General features: G+C 40.2%; 1 protein-coding gene across 3 annotated transcripts; it reads right to left on the bottom strand.

Moving 5' to 3' along the window:
* Positions 1 to 33: 33 nt before the first annotated feature.
* LOC6543049 (retrotransposon-like protein 1) lies at positions 34 to 18,052 on the bottom strand. Of its 3 annotated transcripts, XM_026978841.1 has the most exons (5): positions 17,816 to 18,052; positions 5,949 to 6,104; positions 4,090 to 4,274; positions 3,728 to 4,000; positions 34 to 736 (listed from the first exon to the last, which is right to left on the bottom strand). In XM_026978841.1, exons 1-5 carry the CDS (start codon positions 17,877 to 17,879, stop codon positions 137 to 139), a joined length of 1,278 nt encoding a protein of 425 aa, XP_026834642.1. In that variant the 5' UTR covers positions 17,880 to 18,052; the 3' UTR covers positions 34 to 136. The 3 variants fall into 3 exon arrangements, with proteins under 3 accessions (XP_026834642.1, XP_026834643.1, XP_026834644.1); XM_026978842.1 differs by lacking the exons at positions 3,728 to 4,000; positions 4,090 to 4,274; positions 5,949 to 6,104; positions 17,816 to 18,052 and adding an exon at positions 982 to 1,048; XM_026978843.1 differs by lacking the exons at positions 3,728 to 4,000; positions 4,090 to 4,274; positions 5,949 to 6,104; positions 17,816 to 18,052 and adding an exon at positions 982 to 1,024 and having other exon boundaries at positions 34 to 675.
* Positions 18,053 to 18,059: the final 7 nt, after the last annotated feature.

Raw genomic sequence — 18,059 nt, 5'->3', positions numbered from 1 at the left:
AAATAAATAAGATACATTACGGATGATGTGAGCGCCGATTTCTTTGGATCTCTCAGAGATATCCTCGATTTATGTTTACAAGCTATGAAGTTAAGATTAAAGAAAATGCCTAGACTAGTTGAATCCTATAGAATCCTCATTTCGCAGGCTCTCCTAAGGAAAGCTTTTCGAACATGGGCATAGTTCTAACCACAGCTGGGTGCACAATAAACTCGGCATCGGCATTAATGGGAAAATGGGGATCTGCGGCAGCCACATCGTTGACGGCTATGTCGTTGGATAGGTCAATGGGCCCAAAGTTCTCCTCGATATCGATATCGTTGCTAAGATCGTTTTCAATGTCCAGTTCGGCAACCTGATCCTCATTCGGATCCTGGTCTCGACCTTGATCCTGATCGAATTCGGCCCACTCATCGTTGAATGTATCGCTCATCACGACCGGAGTTGTAGACTCGCCGTCCTCATCGTCTGAGGAATCGAATTCTTCGCGCTCCTTCTTCTCTTTCTTCTCCAAGTACTCCTTGTCCTCGTGATCCTGCCCGAATTCCTCCTCATCTCTGATCTCCTCTCGCACGGATGACATCATTTGCTGCAGCTGATCCATGGTGTTCTTTTGTCCTTCCGGTAAGGGCTCCGCTATATCCTCACTGATATCAGAAGCTTCGAATTCGGAGTCTATGGGTGAGCTGGTGTGAGGATTTGTGGGATAACTTGTGGTGGTTGTTGGTGTGGTGGACTGTGCATCGATTCGTTGTGAGTGTAGTGGTGCATATGTGTGCGTGTGTGCGAAATAAACAATGATAGAAAGTTGAAATTAATGTTTGATGGCTTTTTCCGATCTATTCTGTTAGGAATTGGTTAACTTTTAATTTAGCAGCAACATGCAGAATGCAAATAAAGTAATATTAACTTTAAAATCAGTTCTTAATTTTTTACAAATGTGGCGAATTAATTGTATTTTTTATTTGCTTGAGCACTCACAATGATGACACCTCTTCACTCGTAGTGATCAATTCTTTGACTGAACTGCCGGCAAGTCGAGCTTAAACTTTTATAGCACAATGGCAACTATGTTAAAGGGAAAGAGAGGGGGACATTAACAGCAGCCTACCGCGAATGCTAATTCGCAGCGCGTGCGAATGAGCAGGAAACATGACGCTGTTAACAGATACACTTATCAGCAATTCTTCTCCCGTGTTTAGATATAATTCTCTCATTTTTGGCTTCATTCATTATTTTCGTTCGTTACTCACGCTCAATTAGTGAGTCACCTTCCCTGTCTGTTAAATCAGCTTTCAAAATAGTTCCCTCTCACTCATCTCGTCATTCATTCCCCTGGCGATTTTTGTACAACTTTGCTCTACACTCGTAGTATTTTCTTAGAAATTCGCATTAATAATGCCGACAACATTTTACGCATTTGTGTATTTCGGTTTTTGGGATCACCTTAGTATCATGTATGTATATCAGAAGATTTATCACAACGGAAGAGCTTCGAAATCGGGGTAGACTGAGATGGAACAAAGCCGGTGGGGTGTACCGCTTACTTACTATAGTCTTTATGCAGATCAACGAAGACTGAGTCACCGAGATTATTTCTTGGGAAATTCCCGAGAATTCAAAGCGATGTTTGAGTAATTACCTTTTGGATGATTATTCTTATTTGTTATCTAAATATGGCAACGGTTCTTGCGCAGCCAATGAGTTATTTACAATTTATTGCTATAGGGCATCTCTTTACGTATGTACATATGTACAGTTTATTTCATTTAATTTTCATTTCATTTAAGTAAAAAATAATAGATAGGTATGATATTATATTTTAATTATTTTAGGGAATGTGCAATTGGTTTTATCCAGTTTTTAGTAAGTAATATGTTCACATTGTTCGATTGCGATTATAGCACATGCCTTTTGCAAAAGCGTCAAACGCCAAATTGTTTAACAGCCTTAAACCATTTTGCAATATTTCAATGCAGCTGGAGAAGTAGTTATTGCCGTGCTTCTGCCATGACCCCCCAAAACTCCCTTCCATGTGTATTAATATTTATAACCATGAATATTAAATTCAAATAAACGCATGAGAAGCCAGGCCGTTTGCCCACCCACAACACAAACCACAACTTTCAATATCCGCGCGAGATGAAATATAAAGTTGAACACACAAAAAATTTAAATGGAAATATAAAAACAAATCGACTGCCTTTCGCAACTTGTGCGAATAGTTTTTATTTTTCCCGTCCTCCTGCTTCCGTTGCGGGCATGAAAATGTCACCGCTGGCAATATTTAAATTTAAAATAGCGTATTTAAACGTTGACATGTCACTTACAACTTTAAAGTTGTTAATAATTGCGCTTTACGCAACATTGCAATTTTTTTACGGCCATTTATTAATTTCTCGCTGATTTATGCCGGTACACAAAAAGCTGCAACAAATTTATCCAACCGGTACTCGTCGATTTCGACACAATAAATTCTCATAAATACGGCCCTGCCTCCGCCCACCAGCCACGCCCACCGCGACCCAAGACAAGGATTTATGCGAGCGGAGCGCGTGACTTTTAATAAAAATTAATTTTTATTATGGACTAAAAGTAATTAATGGACTTGCAACAAAAATGCCAAGAAAAATGGTCGCATGTGATGCATGGACCGCTAAAGAATCGGTTGTGGCAGTGACCAATTGCCAGGGTGGCCAGGTTTTGGGGCAGGAAAGTATTCACATACCCTGACAGAAAGTATAATGATTAATGCCAGAAGTTTGCAACGCAACAAAGGCTCTATACCCTTGTCCGTATGTCCATATGTCCGTCCGTACGATTTCACGTGAACAATGTAGCTTTTCTGCCTGAAACATTTATAAGAGTTTTCTTTCTATTGCTGGATGTATATGAACTTTAAAATAATCTCAGTTAAGCCCTAACTTATTGTGCGTTACTTTGTCATGATTCAATTCCAGCTGTCAATTACAGAATAAATATATTTGTTTCTCTCTCATCACATTAACTTTTTACTTGTCTACAAATTTGCATAATATTTTGTTGCATCTATTTTTTAATAATGTGGCCACAAACTATAATTTGTTTGCATTATTAATTTAGATGCACTGCAATGCCATTGAAAAAAAGGATCAAATTACTCACAAGCCCAATGAACCAATATGCATATTACATGACTGCAAAATCGTTATCAGATAGGAAGAAAAAACCATCTAATTGTACAATTAAACATTTTGTCGGGTTAATAAAATATTTACGATTGCGGTTTGAACAGATTATTGGCCTGACAAATTAGCAAAACTTAATTATAGAGTAAATGGAACTAAAAAAACACTGCATTAAAAATAAAGAGCATAGAATCAAATAAAAGCTTTAAGCAAACAGAAGTGAATGAAATATAAAAGCATACCGCAACCAAACCAATTCCCCAATAATGTGTTATTTCAGTTGCATTATTTGTAGATATAATATTTAGTATAATAAAATAAACGCAGGCAATTTCTATAGTAGGTATATACGATGTGTACTGCTTAGTTTTATGGAAAACTTTATTTAAAAAAGAATAGAAATCTGTATATAGATAGGTATATTACAAGTTATAGAAAGTTATCAATATACAATTCGTGTTTTTTATTGGTTAGTAGAGCGCTTGCCAAGCATTTCCAGGTTAAATGTCTTTCAAAGAATATGTTTCTTTGTTTTTTGCTTGTCGCAAATAAGTTTATACCTCAATGTTGAGCACCTCGTTTTCCTGCGGCTGCTTCTCCAGCGGCTCGCGCCGATCATCGTCGTCCTCCTCGTCGAACTCCTCGAACTTTTTGGACGGGGCAGAGGTGCTGGGATTCACCGCCGGCTGGAAGTCACCTCCACTGGTGTGAACTCCCTGGGCCACCTCCTCGCCGCTCTCCAAAGGACGCACATTCACCAATCGCACCTTGAAAACGCTGTTGCTATCACCATACACCGTCTCGTTGATCTCAACCTTATGGCCATCGACAACCTGGTGGTGAGTTGTATTAGTTATGACTCTCAAGCCAATCAATAGGACTATTTCATTAACATGCATTGCAGTTAAATATGTTTTCCTACCTTAATGGTGGAAGTAGTGTTGGCTTTCTGGGAATCCAGCGGATTGATTGGAGGCAGTCCAAATAGGGAGCCTGCTATGCTGCCATCACTGGAGTCGTCAAAGGCGCCAGTTCGAGCAGCTCCATCCTCACCAGAATCGCTGGCAATCACGGGCCACAGACGGGCGCGCAGACGGCGGAAGATATCTTTAGAATATATTTAATTACCAATTAATCGGAATATCTGGAAAAGGCTTCATATCTCTTATAACATTTTGTAAGATTATTTCGGTTTGAATAAATCGAAGAAGCAACGTACCGCGCTGCTAAAACTACAGAAATGCAAACCTTCGCTGGGAAACGGAACAGGTGTTTCTGGTCTAGACTGGCTCATGAAATTTCCCTTGAGTCTCTATCTATATTTCAATCCTTGAGAAGCAAGAGGCATTCCGTTGTCGTCCCTGCCTGCTGCTAATGTATTTTTCAACTTGAAAATCCCTAATCCGTAAACGCACTAAAAAGCGTTTTCTGTGTCGCCGGCGTCTCTGTCATTTTCTTGTCTGCACTTTTGTAATCCTCAGTGCCTGGCTGCCACCCCTCCCCATTCTGGTCTATAAGTCTGTCTTCTGCTTAGTTCTTTGGCCTTTTTCAGTGGCTTTTTTGTTGTCTTCAACCTTGCCATAAATTCTTGACCGCATTGCTTGCACGACTTTGTTTTGGCCCGGTTGCTGATTGCCGTTTGTCGACAAATTCATTTGCTTGCTGCATTTTAATGCGTTTAAATAGCAGCGTGAAATAGTTTACGGCCCAGAAAATGCTCTCCCTCTATAAAATACATACATCACATACACTTTAAAGCAAAAAGTTAGCCCCTTCGCAGTTCTATGAAATTGATCCTGTTTTATCAGAAATAATTCGCTGACAAGTAACTTTGTTCGGCACCGCCACCTTCCACTTTCCATCAGACAGATATGCCATTTTCTACGCTTCGTAATCATTGACCTGCAATCTTCAAGCCCCCGACCCAAAAAATAAGACAACAAAGAATATAACAACTTTTATGCATATACAATGCCCAAGGCTTTTGGAAGTTTTTATCCTACCCCTCGACCTCGAACGTATTAGGAGAAGATTTATGAAGTTTCAGCTTCATCGTCGTCATCTGCGATGTCTTATGGTCTCAGTTAAGCACAAATTGGCAAGAAGAGGCGCAAAACTTTTCACTTTTAATGGTCAACAGACTTGTTTGACCTACTCCACGCCACTCTCTTGGGTCCACCATAAATATAGAAATAAATACAAGAGCATAAATAAACTTTGTCTGGCTACAAGAACTTGACATAATATTTTGATAAATTGTTTTTCATTTCACTGCCGTGGGATGGAGTGGGAACTACGCAGAAAAAGAGATGGATAAGTTAAAAGTTAAGTCCCCAAAGGACATTGGCTAATTGGCTTGGCCCAGGGGATGGCTTTTTTAAGCCATGGCCAGCAATAATCAACATCAAAGTCCACCGCTCTAATACACTGCCCACTCAAAAACGAGCTAGAAACAGGATCTTTCGGAATTATGATGCATAATTAAGTCAGAAATATTGTTAAAACGTGGTAGTTAAAATGTTGGCGTTACAAACATTTTTGCACAGCCAAAATGCTCGGTTCAACCGCGCCAATGTAACGTATACGTAATATGTCAACCGTTCGATCATCGTTAAGCAGAATTATAATGACGACATTAAGCGCATGCGAGTCATATAATTGCATGTTGCATGCAGCTTGGACGACCCATTAAAATATTGTTTAATTAAAATATCATTATAAATGCTCAAGCCGATTAAGCATTGCATCACGCATACGCCGCGTGTGACGCGCGCTACTCACCATCGAAGGAGTCGAAGAAGCCCACATTCAAGCTCGAAGGATGCGGCTGAAGGAAGGGATACCCGGAGCCGGTATCGATGACGCCGCTGAAGTTATTGAAATCCGATTCGGGCTGAACTTTATCCACCTCTGTATCATCCTGTGGGTCGTTGCGGGCTGAAATGAAGAGACAGAAAAAGTTATTTCAGTAGAAATTAAGCACTGTTAGTCATCATTAAGAGCCAAATTGGCTGGCGAAAACTGGATTGAATTAGCCAAATCAGCGGTAAAAAGAACCCTTTTTCCTGCCCCATTAACGCTGATTACGCAATCTTTGCTTTGCATCATTTTTCCCATCTCTCTTTCGCTTGAAGGTCTCAGATTATGCAAGTGCTTTTTTCACCCCCTTCCTGATTGTTAAAATTTTATTTAATCTTTGGAAAATTTAAGAAAGCATCCTTATTTTAATTTCAAACACTATTCTCGCCACTTCAAAAACTGGGCCAAGGCTTCATCTGAAAGCCCCTAAATAACGAGTCCTTCGCCAGGATTTCGGAGTGAGCGAAGTGCCGTCAGGTTGCAGGCGTAGATAAATTCGCCCATCCCTCTTTCCGCCGGCGCTCAATCTTTTTACCCCTCAATCTTTAGTCCTGGCATGTTGCACTTCATAAATCTCAACAGCTGACACTGACAGCGACAACAGGCAAAACAACGCAACACAACCATGCAATCATACAACAAGTGTCCTGGGGAAGCACGAGGAACACCAGTCGGGAGTGGAGATGGGATGATGACCAGGGTGGTACTCAGTACGTCCAAGATCTATGCATTACAGAAAAACGTAGTACAGCCTTATCTTTGATAATTTGGGTTTCCCAAATATTTAGGATTATTTGAAGCAGCTCTCTTTGATTATTTGAAGCAGGCACTTTGCGAATCCTGCATACCCTGCCGCATCAGGCACCTTCAACCAAAATAACGACGTTAAAAATAAGTCAAGCCCAGTTGACTCTCCTCGACTCATCTCGGGGCAACTGGGTTCGCCTCCAGTTGAAATGAAATGTGAAAATGTGAAATATGAAAAGCTTCATGTGCTGCGTGAAATTGCGTACGCAGAAGGCGAACGTATGTGACCCCAAGGGGTCATGGGGGTATGCGATATGATGTCTGATTCAGGGGTGCATAAAACAAATGCACTTTTGCGGGTCCCTTTTTACATTCGCTTTTTAAGCCGATTTATGAGAAATATACACGGCAATGTCCGCAATATGTTTGGGTTTTTGTGAAAAAATGTCACCACCTCCATCACCCCCTTAAGTCCCACTCAGCTCAAACATAAAGTGGAGCAATTGAAGAAGCAAAAACAAAGACCCCAAATGTGGGCCAGAGGCGCCGAGTGAAAGGGGGCGGATTGGCAGACGTGAATGTCATTTACAAGTGCAAATATTTACCTTTGGTGGTGCATATGAAAGTGGGCTACCTGCTGGCAAATATGCACCATGGATATATTTGTTAGTATACATAAGTGCACAGCTCACATCTCCCACATAAAGATGCCTCTTAAAGTATTCGTATCGTAAAAAGCCTTTAGGTACTTATAAATCAACAAATTATATTGCTTAAACTTTAAGTCTGCGAGATAAAAATAAAATGAAATATTTCGCACATTGTGGGAAAGGGGGAAAAACAAAAGATAACCCTTCATTCAGCAAGCCAAGCCCTCATTTCTTTTTAAAGGCTATTAATCATGCGAAACGTGGAACACACCGGAAATATGAAAACATCTAACATGGCAGTTTCATTAATTTTCCAATAATTAAGCCCAGACAGGGGACTACGGCTTTTCTCCCGACTTTTCGCATTACAACCGCTCTGCCCTTCCTGAATTATGGAATTAATAAAGCCAGTTGGCAGATTTTCGGGAAAGCCAAAAAGGACTGTGGAAATTTCTGCAATGCGCTGCGCTTTTGTTCTAAACACAACGAACATTTTTGTAGCTAATTATGTAAGGTTAACAAGCGGCGGGCGTGGCACTCATATATATTTTCATTTTCGGTTTTTTTTGGAGTGGCTTTCCACTTTTGTTGCTTTCCTGGGAGGCCAAAATAAAATCCCTGACAATCGCTTGGCCTGCGTTTTATGGCGCTAATTGGCCAAGGGGCAGCAGTGGGAGTGCCTGGCTGGCTGCGTCAATTAATTAACATAATTGTACAATTTTGCATAATTTAGTGAGCAGCAATGATGATTTTGTGCACCGGACTTCTTTGCCTTGGCTCTCGGAATATCCGGGCTCAGTGGCTAAAGTTGGTTCTTTGAGGAGGTGACTGGAGTTTGAAATTTAAACGAATTTATTTTTAGATCACGAGAAATCAGAAATTAAATCAGAAAAGTCATGACTTCTATTTCTGTTTAGAGAAATTGATTTTACCAACGATATAATTGTATGTTTAGCGCTTAGTCAAATTATTTTCCTGAAGAGCAAATACAATTTTCAATAAATCGACAGGTAGACCGAGCAATTGCAGCCATGACTAGTAGTTATTATCAAAGACAATGGTGCCACATGATTTGTTTTATAAAATGGCTTCTACCTTACTGACAAAGTCATCGAGACATAATTAAAAGACACGATGAGAAATTTGAGAATTTAGTGAAACTAGAATATGTGACTTAGAATAGAAATAAATAAGTGAAGATAATAGCCAACTGACATGGTTATTTCTTCGTTGCCTGTGGAAAATTGCTGAAAATATCAAAAGCTCTTTGAATTGCCCCACTTGCAGCGCCAAAATGGTAATTAAACTGCTGGCAAAGTGCATCGGGTTGGCTGCATCGGGTTTCCATTGCATTTTCGTATCCAGGGGATGAGACACAGAACTGGCCATCAAATTTATATTGCGGCTGGCCGGGCCAACATAGATGAGTGGCCCCAAAATGGTTTTGGCCAACATACAAAATTGCAATTCGCTTTTTGGCCATCATCGATGCATGCGTTTTCAATTACTTTGACGATCAAATTGTTGATGAAATATGTGTAATACTCGCTCGTCTATTGCCGAGACAAGCTTACCACTTTTTCACAATTCATTTGCCATTTTCCGGCTTTCCCATTCAAAATTGCAAATTCAATTCGCAAAAAATTTCATTTCCCTCTGCTGCGGTAAAAGTTTTCTAATTAATAGAAAGAGTAGCGCATAAAATGCAAAAAAATAATGCTGGAAATAAACAACAACTTTTCAACTCTTTCTGCAGGGCATTCTCATTAAGGGCTGGCCCCAACGTCCTACCCTAAAACTCATCCCTTTCGACCATCTATCAATTATTTTACCATTTTAACGCTCACAAATCAATTAAACTTTTCCAGCGAATTTTTGCCTTGATTTTGTTGCTCTTTTTTGCAGTTGCACACAATTAATGAATTTTTAATAGCTGCACTTCGGTTAATGTGAAAAGTTTTCCCCTAATGCCGCAGGGGGAGACGGGTGGGGGGACTTAGGCTAGTTGTAACTATGATTGCAGTTGCAGAAAGTTAGTTAACTATGTAAATCTTTGCAGAATCTTCCTTTTTCTCCACGTTCCAAGTTATGACTAAAAGCGAAAAGGTACAAGAAAGCGGCTTAATGGCGCGGTCATCAGCGGAGAACAAGAGTAACGAAAGCACCTCCAGCCTTTATCCCACATTCAGTTCTATTTTAAGTTGTTGCTACCACATAAAATGCAATAAATAAACTTAATAGGTGAATAAAAAATAGAAAGTGGACCCAATGAATCGCTGTCCCGCAACACTCGCTGCTTCAATTGCTTTCGCTTTTCAAATCACCTACCCTAATCCATTAGCCCAGTCCCATCCAGCCACCCGCTTCTGCCAAAGAGGTTCCATCAACGCCTTTGCGTCCAGGCCCAAGCCCAAACCCAAACGCAGGCAAAACATTTGTGCTCCTCCGTTTGAAGTGTGCGGAAAGGATGTCGGGATTCCGCCTGCTGGCAAACTCGATTGTATGCAATTTGGGTTAAAATGATTTCAAATCAGTTGAAAACCACTGACCAGAGACAGTCGGAGGCCTGTCGAAGCCAAGCCAGATGGGAATGGCCCAAACGGGGGGGTGGGGAGTGGGCGCATGTGGCCAGGAGTGGGCGTGGCCCGAGTGCAGACTTGTGTCACGTTCAAGAACTCTAAACAGGGGGAAAATTAGTTTGATGCCCAGCACACCGACGCATATCTACGACACTTGAGGTCCTGAAGAGGGGTTCATGGGGCAAATGTCAACAGCAGTCGAGGCGAAAGTGAAATCAAAGCCAGCTTTTGAGTTGGCCACCCAAAAGCCCAGCGCCCCACCTTCAACGCCCATCGCCACCCACTGACAGCCCCAATCGAGTGAAAGTGCAGACTGAAGCTTAGTTGCTGTCATTCTCCAAGTGAAATGCCTTTCAATTGACCTGCGTGATTGTGTGTTCTGCTATTTTGCTAGCCCGCATTTATCGATCACCTGGAGAAATTCCTGTGTAGTTTCTTACACATTTATATAATTTCAAATTATTCCTAGAATCCTTTGATTAAAGAAAATGCATTTTAAGGTTGAAGAGATCGCACTATTGGCAAACGAACTTCTCTACAATTTTGCTCAGTGCAAATCCCACGCACATGCTATCATCTCCTTCCAATCACAGTTCGGTACGGCAAAAAGAAGCAAAAGTTTAACAAATGATGGACGTGCAGAGCCCCAGCGCAAAGTGCGCATATCGCTTTGGCTGGAGCTTTGGAAAAACGAAAACGAAATTAGTTTAACGTCTGAATCCCTGGCTAACCATCCCCAACTTCCCCCATCCCCTTCACGCCGACCAACCCCTTTTTAGGGGCGGCTGTCTGTCTGCTTGCTATCAATTCTAATTACAAATGTCAACAATGATTTTTCGGCCATCCCCTGGATGTGCGAGATGTGTGATGACGTTAGCTTTGAGGATGGGGCACCCATCCCGCACCCACTGCGGACCAAATCGAAGGGGTTGAGTGGGTGGGCTTGGAGCCACTGGGTGCCTTGATTAATGGGACGCGTTGCAACAACAGCTGGGGCCACACGCGGGTCTCGTTTCACGGTTGTCTCCACTCTGCTGCCACTCTTTGGGTTTTAGATACACTCAAAGCGGTTTTTAAAGTATACACATCTCCATTTGAAATCTTAACCAAAAAGCTAAGTAAGCGGTAACATTATAAAAAATTTAAATACAATATAACCTGTTTTTCAAAGTCAAAGTACTATAAAGCTTATACGAAGATACAAATTAAATTTTTTTTTTAATTAAAGACAGGCATTTTTTTTTAAGTGCATGATTCAAAGTGTAGCGGATGCGCTGTCTATTAGGGGATGCGGTGCAGTTCTAGTTATCTGCATGGTTATTTCCCCCTGTCTACAATTGATTGGCAGTCGCGTTGAGTGGCGACTCCATATGGGGCAGTGATAAGTTGGGGCGCAGTCAGAAGAATGGGTTGTGACAGATTCGAGTTATATGGCTGCGCGGAGGCTTCAATGGATGTCCTATGGAAAAGCGGTTGGACTGGGCATGTTAATGACTCGGGAGCAGATAACAAACGCGATTTAGCGCTGAATTACAGAACAAATTTTCGGGATTACATTGAAGGATATTTGATTGGAGCTGGAAAGTCAAACAAGTGGGGATCCCAAATACTTACAATTTATTCTATACTCACTGAAGGTAAGTAATTTAAGTCCTTTGATCAAAGTGAACCAATTTTGGGGAGAATTCTGATAATCATTCATAAACAATTCCCTCATTTGGCGCACAATACAGCCTCATTAACCAAACAAACAAATAACTTGGCGATTGAGTCTTTCAGCAACCCCATTTCTCGCGCTCCATAATAAGAGTGCCATAAAATCAAGATTTGCATGACAAACCCATTTTTACGTGACCACAGTTGGCAGTACGGAAGCCGGCAAAGAACCGCTAACCAAAACAAAACGAAATAAATATAAAATCAAATTTAATTCAATTAATTTTGGGTCGCTAGGTCAGACCGTAAGGCCTACACCCCAATTTCCCACCCACAAGTCAAGTCAGGTGCTGCGTTCATTTTTCATTTCTCACTCCTCTTCATTTGCATTTCGCCGAAACATAAACAAAACGCGAGCTGAGCCTAAAGCCAAACAGGAGAAAAAACACTTCGAGTGCTCCTGTGCGAAGTGCACAGCAAGAAAAATATTTTATAATCTAATTAGATTTTAATTCAGGTTATGCAAGTTAATGACATCTGGGATTGAAGAGCATTTCCCTCAGCGACACGATAATTTATATAATCCCATATAACAGTTCACTCTATTCGTTCTGTTTACACAAGTTTTTTATTAGCCAAACTAATTATAAAGTTCACAGTCACCAAGAACCACATATACATAACTTTCTATTAGGCTAAATATTTTGTCCAATGTCTAATAAAATCCAAACAAATATGTATCTCATTGTTACTGTTAGAGTGGTTTTCTTAACAAATTTCCTGTATGCTTTCTAAAGTGGCTTTACCTATTTCTCTCTGTGTAATCAATCCATCTCGCTCTGTCCCTCGGGAATTTTCTCCCGATCCCGAAATGTGACAATCGTGTCACGTACTCAATGTTCTGGAAGATTGAACGTTACGTTTGTCGCGTTTAAAATGAGTTTTTTCAACTGAATTTGATTTTGATTGTTTGGTCCCGGACACGAAGCCCCCGCCCCCTCCCACACCCACACCCTTGCCAGTTGTTGTTGTCATATCGTCGTCGCCACATGCAACAAATTATTCTGGAAAGCAGCAAAAATGAAATTGCCAAAAAGTAAAATTGTTTAATTTTAGGCTTTCCCCGTCCATTGTCTGCCTCAGCCTTCATTATTTCTGCTGGATCCAGAATCATTTTTGCCACCGAGTACGTGCAGAAAATGTATAAAGAATGAAAAAGCGTTCAGATTTGATTTCTGGGCTCGATTTGTAAATGGTTTTGGGCAGGGGAGTGCGGCAGGTGGTGCAATTCTTAATGATTTGTGTGCCTGAGCTTGGCCTGAATGAGTATGAGTTTCAGTCCGAAGGCTTTCACTTTAAATTCGGCAGCAAATGGCAATCGATGGAGCAGAACACTGGGCTCCAAAATCAATATTTCATTTGACAGAATTATATAAGCAATAGTTACTGAGTGTAATAACATTTATATGTGCTCTCTCGCTTCTAAATACCAATAAATTAAACCGGATATGGGCCAAGATTATTTTTTCCAATTTATATAAAATAAATTTCAGTACTTATTCCCATAAATTATGCCGATAAATTAGTTTTAGTAATCGACGTAACCTAATATCCATTAAAATAGTCAAGCAATGAAGTAGCTTGGTGTAATGTCTTCCAGGAACAAGAAGCAAACTTCCAATTAGACTTTGATTCGCCCAAATAACTTCAGAACCATTCCACAAGAGCCTCAATTTTGGCATACATCCAAACGATTGCTCGGTTTCGTGGTCTTCGCCAGATATGCAAAATTTTCATAAATTCCACTGCCAGCAATGGATTTGTGGGCTCAGTGCTGAACATGATTTACGATTACTAAACTACTTAATGTTAATCAATTGTGCAGCAGATTCAGGACGACGATGAGCACAATTTGTTGGACAGATAATTGCTGCAGACACTTTCTGCAATCATTGCAAATGTTGCATGGTGACAGTGTTGCATGTGAATGCAAATCAAATCAATTCAACTGGGTAGATGGGGAAAACTTCGATGCCGAGGCATGGGCGCTATGGAAGTTGAGGCTCGCATATTTTTGGGTGCCTGCAAAAACCGCAAATTGCTATTAACGAAAATCTAATCATAACCGGAAATTAATTTGACAGGAATCTCATTAAATTCACAGCCATGCCAAAAGGACATATGGTAGCAGCTGCTGACGGGTCTGTGAATCCGATGCCAAGCCCGTTCCCACTTCCAATCCGCAATCCTCAATCCCCCTCCTCCATCTACGCCCATGCAATCCTAATTCAGCATCCGCAAATCCCCTTTCGCAAATCGTTTAAAGCTGCATTGCGTTGACATTGCAACTGCCTACCGAGCATTTGAGTAATGTGCGGGATTTCATTATAATATACAATTATTCCTGTGCATCATGATGTTCACACGTTCGCTCAGCGCGTGAATTGCCAGCATGACATTTAAAAACACTAATTAAACTTGTGTTATTATCTACGATTTGAGGATAAGTGCTCATTGCGAAATCTCCTTGTTAACTGATCGTAAATTCTTCCATTGCGACATCCTTTGAAATCGAACCCAGTTAATTAGGTTTTTGAATCGTGAAATGGCTGCTGGTTAATTACTAACACACCGCTCCGCATAACCATCTTGGTTATGTGTGCTCCGTGTTAATTCCCCCCAGTTTGTGCTGACTATGAGCAACTGCCTCTGCTTCTCCGGCGACTGGCTTCTGTAATTTATTTCTGATTTCGGGTTTGCGCCATGCGTGGCTGAGCATTAGAGGCGCTTGCACATTTTGCCAGCACATAAATTAACATAAAGAGGCGGCAAACTGCGAGGTGAAAGGGGCCCGGGGGCGTGGCAGAGTGGGCCTTATTAGGGGTACGGCGAATGGGGTACAGGGGGGATAACCCTCCAGGGAGGCCCTGCGGCGATTACGTGACATTGAACCAGAGCCAAAGTGGCCGATTCTGATGGTTTTCGTCTGCCGTTGCAGTAGTAGTTCTCAATCACAGACGACGAGTGTTCGAGTCACCGTCTAATTGGACAGGGGCGCCGACGAGGGGGGCACTTAATCCCTTCGTGACATCTGACAATTGCAATTTAGCCGGCGATCCATTGAGAGTCCAGAGTCTGGCCAGTCCGCTGGTCTATTGTCTCACGGGCGTGTTGTTTGCATTTCATTGTTGATTGGGCAAATACTAGGCAGCAACTAAAAATGCTTAGTTAAACAACGAGTTTATTTTTACAACTGCCAATGACTCATGTTTGTTGTAAGCTTCAAGCTGAGATGGGAAGTGCGCAGATTCCAATGAATATGATGTAGTTTTGAAGTACGCTGCTTCATTGCAAAGCTACCTCCTAGTTTAGAATATAAGTATTATTTATAAGCCGCAATAAACTTTGTAAATATTCGCCAATCAAATGCGAATTTTCGTTAAGCTGGCTTACAATTGCCAAAGCCAGAAAAACAAAGTCTCGTTTGCTTTTTATCCCATTAAAAATCGCAATCACGATACAGCGATAGAGGTTTCGGTTAAAATTGTATGGGTTTCCATTGAAAGTGATTAATCATCTGACTGCAGATGCAAAACAGTTGTTGCGATAGAAAACTAACAAGTTTCAGTGTCGCTTAAAATTGCAGCATCTTTTAAAATTCATACAGATCAAACTAAAGGCAAAGGAAAATTAAATTTAATTGTTTGATTTAAAACAAACCAAAGGACGTTGCGGTAAAGCCGAAAAAACAAACAAAAATTGCCAAGCTGTTGATTTCATTTTCTACGAATTAATGTAAAACCAAAGTGACAAGGCCAATACAAAAACTGCTCGGTATAATAAACCAATTACATTTGGCAGCTCAAATTCCAAAAAAATATATTTTAATTTATATGTAGACAGTCGACGCTGTTGTTTTTATTTAATTTACAATTCATGTGAACAAAGTTCAATTTATTTGGTTTCTTCGCCCTCAAGTCACCGCAAAAGTTCAAAATTCCAAGGCAATAAGTTAAGTCACTTTTAATTAAAACCCCAAGATGTACGCATTTTGTTTAGTTCGGAAAATGTTAGTGTTTTCTACTCAAATGATTTGGTTATTCAATCGGCTTTGTTTCTGCTTTAATATAATATTGTCTGACCTGTTAAATTTCTAAGAGCAACTGATAATATTTGTACATTATTTCTGTTATCAGTGCGTAGTTTAGTTTTAATTGAATTATAATTAAGCGATCGCAGAATAAAACAGAGCAACACATAATTTAAATATTCTTGTATAATAAGTAAAAGTATTATCGGTTGATTAGGTTCTGGAATTAAGCCTCAATTAAATGACGCTTTCTCGGTGTCGCCACAAATTTTCCATAATCAGCTAAGCAGTGAATATTTACAGTTTATAACAATTGCAACTGATTTAGTCCAGACACAAAATGTTAATTATCCGACTATACATCATGCAATTTAACCGAAACATTTGTATGGGTTTGAAAATTAACTTCAATTTGCATAAATAAATATCCGTCTAAATTAAACAAATTGCCGGTCTATTCAGCAGCAAATGCCAACAATGGAAAATAAAAGTAATAATTCACCAATAATTTTCATAATTGTTTTGAGTTTTATTACTCCACAAATAGTTCCACGTACGAGCAGCAAGAATACAAAAAAAGTGATTTATGTGAACATGCAATTGCAATTTGTTCTGGGGCAGAGAAAGACATTCCTTGGAAAAAGGCCTTAAACGCGAATTATGGCCACAATTAACCCAATTCTTTTGGCCATGGGACACTGACATGGAGCGCTCACATAAAAACCAAATTAAGAAAAATAAGAAAACGAAACAAGCAGAGAAAAGTGCTCAAGAATTTCACTTGCAATCAGCCAGAGAAATGGGATGACTTGAGTGTCAGTTCATTCAACCGATTCTGAGTTGTTTGCAAGTGTAACAATATAATATTTTATATTAATTTAAATTTTAAGTATATAATCAAAAACCAATTAACTTGCAGACAAATCCCATATTTCACATTTATAGTGATTCATTTGGCTACGTAAATTATTTTAATTGAGTATGATTTTATTCTAAGCATGTTCAGGTCGCAAAACATTGAATAATTAAATGGAGAATAAGATATTCAAGCGGTAATAAACTGGCTTATATGCATTATTGTTAGAGTAACTACTATTTGCAAAACCAACTTATATATGTATTTTGAAACAACAAGTAACATTGCCGGCATGTTCTCTCATCAATTTGCGACATATTTCACTGCAATTTGAAGCACTCACTGCAAAGATGATTCTCAAGCAACATTTACCGAAAAATTGGGATTTCCGAGTGTTGCATAAAATCTGTATATTCCTTGCAAATGATTTCGACTGCACCGAATTTGACAACTTCAAGTGGCTGTGGCAGCTGCCAACCCGCTGCCACGCCCACTCCCACCGCCCGCCCATCATCTGCGACTCGCTGGCAGCTTCTTCAGCAATTTATGCATTCAAGTGGCAGCCAAAGGCAGCGAACAGCGAACAGCAAACAGCAAACGCTGATGATGACAATAAAGGACGCTGAATCCGTGATGCTGCCGAGCATTCCTGATATTTTGCCATTTGTAGTTACTTGTGTATGTATCTGCAAGATGCATTTGGCTGATTGTCAAGTGCCTGGCTTTGTTATCAGCATGCTGACATCATTATCTGGCAAAGGAAACGACTTTATACTTCACTCCGCTACACAGTGGAGAGTGGAATTAAAACCTTTCTCGAATCGTTCAGATTGTACTTACTGACAAGCGCTGTTAATTACGCATTCTGTGTGTAAGTATTTATAGATTCTGTAGTAAATAACACAGTTATTTAAATTCCAATCTTTTTTTCAACTGCTTAAAAGTAATCTTTCAGGTTCCACCAGAAAATTCCAGATCGACAAAGAATAATGGGTTTTCCCAGCTCTTATCAATTTTCTTTCTTTATGATGTCAAAAGGTTCTCGATGCTTTATAATAACTTATTTTTCACTCAGAAATGAGAAAGGAATGTGGCGGGAATATAACATATAACATATGTGCACATTGGATATTGGTTAGTTTTTATAGCTCACTATGGAGTGCATCGAAACTGGACCTTAACAACTGGATGGATTTAAGCCTTTCACTTACCTGGCAAGGTGAAAACTCCGCTAAGGGCCAGCACGGTCATCAGCAAACCGAACAACAGCTTCATTTTGTTTAGTTCTCGTTGCTCACAGCTAATAATTTGTTTAATTTGTATAGTTTATTTAGGGCTGAAAGCTTTGAAGCGTTGATGTGGACCGGCAACCGGATTCGATTCTGTTCTGTTCTGTGCGGAAAGACAAACAATCGTCAAATGCGCTTAAATGATTTGAGGAAGCGGCAAATAAAC

Source organism: Drosophila erecta, unplaced genomic scaffold (assembly GCF_003286155.1).
Source record: "Drosophila erecta strain 14021-0224.00,06,07 unplaced genomic scaffold, DereRS2 tig00000055-arrow-pilon, whole genome shotgun sequence".
NCBI classification, from domain to species: Eukaryota; Metazoa; Arthropoda; class Insecta; order Diptera; family Drosophilidae; genus Drosophila; species Drosophila erecta.
Note: the sequence above shows the minus strand (reverse complement) of the source record. Positions and strands in the feature narration are given on the sequence as shown.

Bases quoted from the DNA above. Each gene is read 5' to 3' on its own strand.
- LOC6543049 (XM_026978841.1), bottom strand. From the start codon at position 17,879: ATGAAGCTGTTGTTCGGTTTGCTGATGACCGTGCTGGCCCTTAGCGGA. The intron at 4,275-5,948 runs GTGAGTAGCGCG...TATATTCTAAAG, and splicing joins CTTCTTCGACTCCTTCGATG to ATATCTTCCGCCGTCTGCGC. The intron at 737-3,727 runs GTATAAACTTAT...ATCGATGCACAG, and splicing joins ACGAGGTGCTCAACATTGAG to TCCACCACACCAACAACCAC.